We start from the raw sequence: 9,299 nt of genomic DNA on the forward strand, positions 1-9,299 counted from the left end.
GGGATGTGTCTGGGTGATGACTGGAGAGGTGACTGCTGGGATTGGGACATTATACAGTAACACCAGGGGATGTGTCTGGGTGATGACTGGAGAGGTGACTGCTGGGATTGGGACATTATACAGTAACACCAGGGGATGTGTCTGGGTGCAGGTACCTACAGACTGTTACTGTTAGGTGTCAGCGGTCTCTCACACTCTGTTCCATGGCTGTACAGTCCATCTGGGCTATAACCTCCAAACAGATCTGCTCATGGTCTGACACCATAAAAATTGGCATTGGATGTGACTCATAATCAGGCCCCTATGGGATGGTACTCTTAAATGTTTTCTTAATTTAAATACTCTGGCTCCCTGGGGAGTGGATAGGCGGATTCCTTGACCTATGGTCCCTGTGATGGGTTTAATCTGCAGGCCACAAATCCGGGAGGGGACTGTACAAGACAACAGGAGAGCGCATGCAAAGTGCTGTTGGCTTCATTAGCTGGGAAGTGCTGAGTTATGGCCCCACTGGGTCTGCACCTTCCAAGTCCCTCACTCTTACGTTTGGCTGCATGTGTCCTCAAGGGGCTCCCGTGTAGGCTGAGACTTGTTTTATAGTCCCTGATATACACATGGGCACACCTTGGGAATGTGACGCTGGAACTACTTGTGGGTCGGACGTTGTGCCCTGTCTGAAGCTTGGTACTGTACCTGGGGAATGGGATGCTGAAGCTACAGTACTTGTGGGTAGGTCATTGTGCCCTGTCTGAAGCTACTGTAGGTAGCTGGGGAGATGTTTCTGTGCGTCATTCATCACACTGTGTGTTTTCCATACAGGAGTATATAGAGGAACACAGGGGTCTGTACAAGGATGTGATGATGGAGAATCACCGGCCCCTCACATCACTGGGTAAGAAGAGCGTTAGTTGTGTATATAGGAGATGTCGTCACTGTTTATGTAAATACATTGGGGGTTATTCCGAGTTGATCGCTCGCTAGCAGTTTTTAGCAGCCGTGTAAACGCATTGTCGCCGCCCACTGGGGAGTGTATTTTCGCTTTGCAGAAGTGAGAACGCTTGTGCAGCAGAGCGCCGGCAAAATCTTTTTGTGCAAAACAAGACCAGCCCTGTAGTTACTCTTCGTGTGCGTTGATTCTAGCGACGGAGGGATGGCTTTTGACATCACACACCGCCCAGCCACGCCTGCGTTTTTTCTTCCACGCCTGCGTTTTTCTAAGCACTCCCTGAAAACGGTCTGTTGACACCCAGAAACGCCCACTTCATGTCAATCTTCCTGCGTTCGGCCGTGCAACAGGAATGTTCGTTGCACTCTGTGCAAACCCACGATGCTTATTGTATCCGTACGACGCGCCTGCGCATTGCGGTGCATACGCATGCGCATAAATGCCGATTTTTAGCCCGATCGTTACGCTGCGAACAACGGCAGCTAGCGATCAACTCGGAATGACCGCCATTGTTATATATGTACGGAGTGTGACAGATCATGTGTAGGATCCATGCCGCGCATACGTTGGACCCTTGCGGTGCAGGTGTCCTATGTCCCTGCACACAGTGCGGCTGCAGACATCATGTGAGTGACATTTTGCACCCGTTTGGGGGCAGGGATGCGGCAAGCGATGGGTTCCGTTTCAGAAGCAAATTGCAGAGCAAATTGGTGCATTTACAGAGCTGCAGACGTTTCAGCTAATATGCAGAACTGGGTGGAATGAGGGCCGGTCCTGGCTAAGCAATGGAGTAGGAGCTCCGGGGGGGTCTGGTTTTGTGGCGCAGTGCTAGAAGGAGATTTCATTTTGCTTAGTGAGATGAAAGGGTCCAGGGTCTTCAGTATTAGTAGTGTTGTGATCTGGAGGGGAACATAGTAGTTACCACACCCAAATGGGCTAGAATTTTGCACCAGCTGTGAGCTGGATGGGGGTATATATTCAGTGACACACCTTTTGCAGTTGGTCTCCGGTAGAGGAACGCATTTCTTTGTGCACTCGCAACAAATATAATAAGGTGCACACAAAAGTGTCACATTTAATATAAAACAGTCCCAATTGCCGCTCACTTTACACCGTAAATGAGACGGAATGGACGCGTTTCTTAGCAGCTCCAGAGGTTCACACCAATATCCACTTTCATCCTGGTCAGACGATCCACCACTTCCTGTAAGCTCTCACTCCTCCGCCGCATGTCCTCGCTAATCCCCTGCTCCAGTATCCCACCACAATCAGAGCTTTCTCCTCAGAGATCACTGTTGCTGTCCGGTTCATTTCACAGTCCTGCATCAGATCTTTATGAACTGTTGGGAAGCCATCCGACGTTTATCTACAATTGCATACCGTTCAATACGGCCAAGATCCACGTCAGAGCTCCCGTTTACCACATTACCGGAGACTGCCTCCTTGTTGTGGTCACCCCGCGTCATGGCTTCCATACCATCTAAAGTAACAAAAATATTGCTACTCAGGCTAATCTTTATCTGACCTGCTGTTGCATACTATACAGACCTCCTACTTGCATGGTAGCCCAGCCATAGGGCACGCACTTGGTCTGCGTATCTTCTTTATATTCAGTCTTCTCCAGTTCAAGATCCAGTACAAGCATGGCTTATATTATCAACCATGGAGAACTACAGCGCGCTCGAATATGTTTCTCATCAACCACTCTGGGACTAGTTCCCACAGACTATATCCCATGTTAGCTGTATCTGGCCTTTCCGACTTTTCCCCCCATTATAAACCCAGCAGCCACCCTCCAAGAATTCTCCTACATACTCAAGATTCTGCATTCAGAACAGGGATCATCGCCTGGCCATGAATGAAATCAGATGGCGCAATGAAGTCTAGCTGCCAATGTGGTTTTCCGAGTTCCACCCCCTCATCCTTGAGTTCCAACTAATCGGCCAAGTGCTTGACCCCCTCGTTCTGAAGATCACAAAATGTGAAGCCCATAGTGCTGCAGTAAAATCAGAAAATTGTCCAGCTTTGATGTAGCTCCTTTTCTCAGGAAGAATCTGATGTTATCTACCAGTCACGACTCTCAAGAACTCTCTCCTCTTCCCTGCTGGATAAGGAGCTATGAGCAGACGGGATAACAAAAGCACATCCACTCTTTAGCAGAAGCATTAATGAAGAATCGATGACTTCATAGGTGAAATTTAGGCCCTATGCTAATGAACATACATCCTGGTGGAGATAACTGTCTGACTTTACCAATCATATGCAGTGCTAGAGAGAGAAATTAACGTGATCGGAATTGGAGTCTATTACAGAGAAGGTGGAAACCCAATAAAGTCTAAGCTTGTGACACATGTCCACCACTGGCCATTAGTTGACTCTCTGTCTGAATGGTTCACTCAATGGCTTGTCCAGAAGGCACCTAAAGGCATAGCTTTAGAAATTTAGCAGCTTCCACTCTTATGAGGTTGCTCGTTTTTGATACAGTGGATAAATCTGATTCTATGTTGGCCAACAAGCTATGGCATTAATAGCCCATCCCAATGTTTCAGAAAGAAGAATAAAGTGCAAAATCTGATTCCCACAACCCCAATGTGATAGCTGAGGAACTTCTGAGATTTGATGAGGTACAACGCAGTATTTCCAAGACATCTAACTCCAGTAAAGTGAATGGTGCTTTGGACTCCCACCGAATCCTCCTGCCCAACCGCTCACCGGAATGTTTAGCAGCAAGTAATGATCTCTGATGGAACCATGCAAACCCTCAAATTGCTAAAACCATTTGCCACGGTTTCCTTACTTCCCTATTTTGTAAGAAGCTTGTGACGTTATTGTTCAGATGCTGGTGGACTTGTTTGACACCATCCTAGAGGCCTGTGATCCGGCCAGTACGAGAGCCAACGCAGTGGTGATCCCAAAGCCTGTTCACTGCTATAAGCCCATTTCATTAACTGTGGCCTTAAATTCTAATTATATTCTTCTGTTACCTAATATATGCTCATCTCAGTATTTGGGAATGGCAGGTGGTATCTAACCTCTAACTGACTTTGGTGTCTTCTCTATGACCCCTTCTCTTTTTGACATAGTGGAAAAAAAATCAATATCCCGTCTATTAATCTATTTCACACTATTTTTATGATAATAATAATAAAAGTTAAATTTTATGGAGAAGTGATAACCAGACCACCTCTCTCTATGTGCACCGATAGTACAGCCCTTTTTTCTTCTCTTGTTGGCATTTACTCTAGCTGTAGTTGGTAGCACCCCCACAATAAATGGTAATTACCAATAATTTACAGGGGTCTCTTACGGAACTTTTGTTCCTAATGTTTATCTAGCTAATTGTGTGTGTGCAGACACATCCCCATCTCTATTTCACAATCTCCAGATTAAACACTTCCACCAAACTACAAAGAATCCCAGATGAGAATAGCTCTACAGGACCTGACATGGTCACTTGTCTCTACTACTTCTATTTCTATGGTGTCCATTTGTTTTGTATTGCTTGCTACATCCTTTGTCGCTGGCTACTTCCCTGGAGCCCAAGGCTCTCGTGGGTTCCAGGGACTACGATCGAGGTATCGAAGGTGGGCAGGGAGGGGCTAAGCTTGCCATATGGGTCAAAGCCATGTAGACAGATAATGGCACAGTATTGTTTGTCAACTCTGCCCGTAATTGTGGGATGAAATTTCCTGATAAAGATAATACGTATACAGTGTATTGTTGAGGTTTTAAAGAAAACGTACTAGAACACAAGCCATGCTACTTCTACCAGCCCCATCAGTACCGACAATATTGCTCCCAGTTAAACCAGCTACAGTAATTCTACATAAACCTACACCATCCACGCTTCTACTTCCCTCATTCTACTGCTTCCCACACCAACACCAGCCGTACTCTACTGCTTCCCGCACCAACATGAGCCCTTCTCTACTGTTTCCTGCACCAACACCAGCCGTACTCTACTGCTTCCCGCACCAACACCAGCCCTACTCTACTGCTTCCTGCACCAACACCAGCCGTACTCTACTGCTTCCCACACCAACACCAGCCGTACTCTACTGCTTCCCGCACCAACACCAGCCGTGCTCTACTGCTTCCCGCACCAACATGAGCCCTACTCTACTGCTTCCCGCACCAACACCAGCCCTACTCTACTGCTTCCCGCACCAACACCAGCCCTACTCTACTGCTTCCCGCACCAACACCAGCCCTACTCAACTGCTTCCCGTACCAACATGAGCCCTACTCTACTGCTTCCCGCACCAACATGAGCCCTACTCTACTGCTTCCCGCACCAACATGAGCCCTACTCTACTGCTTCCCGTACCAACATGAGCCCCACTCTACTGCAACCCGCATCAACACTAGACGTACTCTACTGCTTCCTGCACCAACATGAGCCCCACTCTACTGCAACCCGTATCAACCCTAGACGTACTCTACTGCTTCCCGCACCAACATGAGCCCTACGCTACTACAACCCGCATCAACCCTAGACGTACTCTACTGCTTCCTGCACCAACATGAGCCCTACTCTACTGCTTCCCGCACCAAAATGAGCCCCACTCTACTGCAACCCGCATCAACCCTAGACGTACTCTACTGCTTCCTGCACCAACACCAGTCGTACTCTACTGCTTCCTGCACCAACACCAGTCGTACTCTACTGCTTCCTGCACCAACACGAGCCCTACTCTACTGCTTCCTGCACCAACATGAGCCCTACTCTACTGCTTCCCGCACCAACACTACACGTACTCTACTGCTTCCCGCACCAACATGAGCTCTACTCTACTGCTTCCCACACCAACACCAGCCATACTCTACTGATTCCTGCACCAACATGAGCCCTACTCTACTGCTTCCTGCACCAACATGAGCCCTACTCTACTGCTTCCCGCACCAACACCACACGTACTCTACTGCTTCCCGCACCAACATGAGCCCTACTCTACTGCTTCCCGCACCAACATAAGCCCTACTCTACTGCTTCCCGCACCAACATGAGCCACACTCTACTGCAACCCGCATCAACCCTAGACGTACTCCACTGCTTCCCGCGCCAACATGAGCCCTACTCTACTGCTTCCCGCACCAACATGAGCCCTACTCTACTACAACCCGCATCAACCCTAGACGTACTCTACTGCTTCCTGCAGCAACACCAGTCGTACTCTACTGCTTCCCGCACCAACACCAGCCGTACTCTACTGCTTCCCGCACCAACACCAGCCATACTCCTCTGATTCCCGCACCAACACCAGCCGCGCTCTACTGCTTCCTGCACCAACATGAGCCCTACTTTACTGCTTCCCGTACCAACATGAGCCCTACTCTACTGCTTCCAGCACCAACACCAACCGTACTCTGCTGATTCCCACACCAACACCAGCCACACTCTACTGATTCCTTCACCAACACCAGCCTTACTCTACTGCTTCCCGCACCAACATGAGCCCTACTCTACTGCTTCCAGCACCAACACCAACCGTACTCTGCTGATTCCAACACCAACACCAGCCACACTCTACTGATTCCTTCACCAACACCAGCCTTACTCTACTGCTTCCCGCACTAACATGAGCCCTACTCTACTGCTTCCCGCACCAACACCAACCGTACTCTGCTGATTCCCGCACCAACACCAACCGTACTCTGCTGATTCCCACAACAACACCAACCGTACTCTGCTGATTCCCACACCAACATGAGCCGTTCTCTGCTGATTCCCACACCAACATGAGCCGTACTCTGCTGATTCCCGCACCAACACCAGCCGCGCTCTACTGCTTCCCGCACCAACATGAGCCCTACTCTACTGCTTCCCGCACCAGCACCACACGTATTCTACTGCTTCCGCATCAACACCAGCCGCACTCTACTGACTACACACTGTCCTGTACAGCAGTGTCAATCCTAGGAGCCTTTGCTCTGCTTTATCATCCCTGTGCTTATATCATCTAATCCCAATGTATTTCTTTCTCACAGGTCTCAATGAGGATACAAAGATATCTGGAGGATCCCGACCCCTGGATTGTATGACTGCGGATCACAGTCTTCTAGATATTCAGACTTCAAAATCCTCATCAGCAGATGGACGTAAGGATGATGTCACTGACAAGTCAACATCGTGTGATCATACGCCGTACACATCCACTGATATAAAGGAGGAATCGCCATCCGCAGATCAGATACAGATTCCTTCTGATATTAAGGAGGAATCCGCCTCACGCGGAGAAGGAAATGTTACAGACACTGACCGTTCCGCACCACAGGACCCATGTAATGTGAAGGAGGAGTCATGTGAAGAGGCGGAGCTTACCGACACGGACAGCTATACACAAGCGGATGATATAAAATATGCCTCTCTCCATATTAAGGAGGAGACCCTCTCGGGTGATGAAGGAAACCTCTCAGACACTGACCAGTCCTCGCCCACAGATATTATAGAGTATACAACTATTCACATTAAAGAGGAGACAGTCTCTGGGGATGAAGGAACCCCCCCAGATAACACCCAGACGAGCTCTTCTTACATTGACAAGTACGGCCACAGCTACAAACAAGGCGCCACGGCAGAGAAGCCCTTCTCTTGCTCCGAGTGTGGGAAGAAGTTCAAGCATAACTCCAAGCTCATCAGCCATCGGAGAACTCACACGGGGGATAAACCCTTCTCCTGCTCCGAGTGCGGCAAATCCTTCAACTGCAAAACGGATTGCCAAACGCACCAGAGAATCCACACGGGGGAGAAGCCCTACTCCTGCCCAGACTGCGGCAAACGCTTTAACGTCAAATCCAATCTGGTCACCCACCAGAGGATTCACACGGGGGAGAAGCCGTACTCCTGCTCCGTCTGCGGCAAGTGCTTCATAAGTAACTCCAACCTGGTCACCCACCAGAGAATCCACACTGGGGAGAAGCCCTACGCCTGCCCTGAGTGCGGGAGGTGTTTTAGCAACAAGTCTGAGTACAACAGACACCAGCGGAGCCACACGGGGGAGAAGCCCTACCCCTGCACCGAGTGCGGGAAGTGCTTCATCAGCAAGGCGGAACTGAACAGCCACCAGAGAATCCACACAGGTGACAAACCCTTCTCCTGCGCCCAGTGCGGGAAATGTTTCAGCAGAAAGACCCAGTTCATGACCCACCAGTGGATCCACACCGGGGAGAAGCAGTTCTCCTGCTCGGAGTGCGGCAAGTATTTCAGCAGCAAGTCCAACCTGGTGACTCATCGGAAGATCCACACCGGGCAGAAGCAGTACGTCTGCCCCATCTGTGGCAAGTGCTTCAACAACAGCTCCAACCTGGCCTCCCACCAGAAGATCCACACGGGCGACCGGCCCTTCTCTTGCTCCGAGTGCGGGAAATGCTTCATCACCAACTCCCAGCTGGTGGCCCATCGGAGGAGCCACACGGGGGAGAAGCCCTATTCCTGCTCCGAGTGCGGCAAGTGCTTCAGCAGCAGCTCAGAGTGCAGCAGGCACAAGAGGATACACACGGGAGAGAGGCCATATGCCTGCTCCGAATGTGACAAATGCTACATCAGTAAGTCCAATCTCGTCATACACCTGCGGACTCACACAGGAGAAAAGCCCTTTACCTGCTCCGAGTGTGGGAAGAGTTTTATTAGCAATTCCGACCTTATTAAGCATCAGCGAATCCACACCCGGTAGAAAGCATTCTCGCTCTACGTACAAATGACCCATTGTAGTGAAGCGCAAGAACATTTTTCGTGGGAAGGGGCAATACCTATCTTGTTTTCAGTCTAGTAGACCTACAGATGTCCAATGGAATGGATGAGGAGATACTTATAAGCTTCTTACCCAAGAGTTTGCTTGGAGTTAGGTGGAAAGCATAAAAAGAACATAATTGATAAACAACAACCAACAAATAAAGACTCCCATTTTAACATTTTTACGTCATTTGTAGGTGTGAATATGGAATTTTATACTAAGCAGCATTTCGACCATCTTGTACATGGCGGACAGAGGGCTGCCTCGATTATGTCCTTCAAACTAGCCGCTTCCGTGCTGTATAAACTGATCTAGCTAGCTGGACGCTAACGGAAACTATTTACTGTGCATGTCTGTTTTATACACTGTCTGGAATGTTAATGATATTAAAGTTGAATAATAGCTGCTGGTACTTTATTTATTTAAGAAAAAACGAAGTTAATGTCCTGTTCACCTCCTGTGTACGTGAGTCGCCTAAGAGCCTTTTGCAGCAGTTAGGTCTCAAATCAGCCCGGCTCAGAATACCTAGAGTATTACCAATAATACACAGGGAAGTCAAGTGAATCTACTGACCTATCCAGTATTGGCCAATGATCTACCCGGTTAAGTGGATCTCTCCAAGA

At 49.0% G+C, this 9,299-nt stretch overlaps 1 protein-coding gene across 1 annotated transcript in view; it reads left to right on the forward strand.

Moving 5' to 3' along the window:
• The window catches only part of LOC134984004 (zinc finger protein 160-like), a 174,256-nt gene extending 165,178 nt beyond the window's left edge, over window positions 1-9,078 (forward strand). Inside the window, exons 9-10 of the mRNA XM_063949663.1 lie at window positions 817-889; window positions 6,932-9,078. Of these exons, the coding sequence (XP_063805733.1) occupies window positions 817-889; window positions 6,932-8,616 (1,758 nt within the window). The 3' untranslated portion in view covers window positions 8,617-9,078. The remainder of the gene's footprint in view (window positions 1-816; window positions 890-6,931) is intronic.
• Window positions 9,079-9,299: the final 221 nt, after the last annotated feature.

Source organism: Pseudophryne corroboree (genome assembly GCF_028390025.1).
Source record: "Pseudophryne corroboree isolate aPseCor3 chromosome 3 unlocalized genomic scaffold, aPseCor3.hap2 SUPER_3_unloc_3, whole genome shotgun sequence".
Lineage (NCBI taxonomy): Eukaryota > Metazoa > Chordata > Amphibia > Anura > Myobatrachidae > Pseudophryne > Pseudophryne corroboree.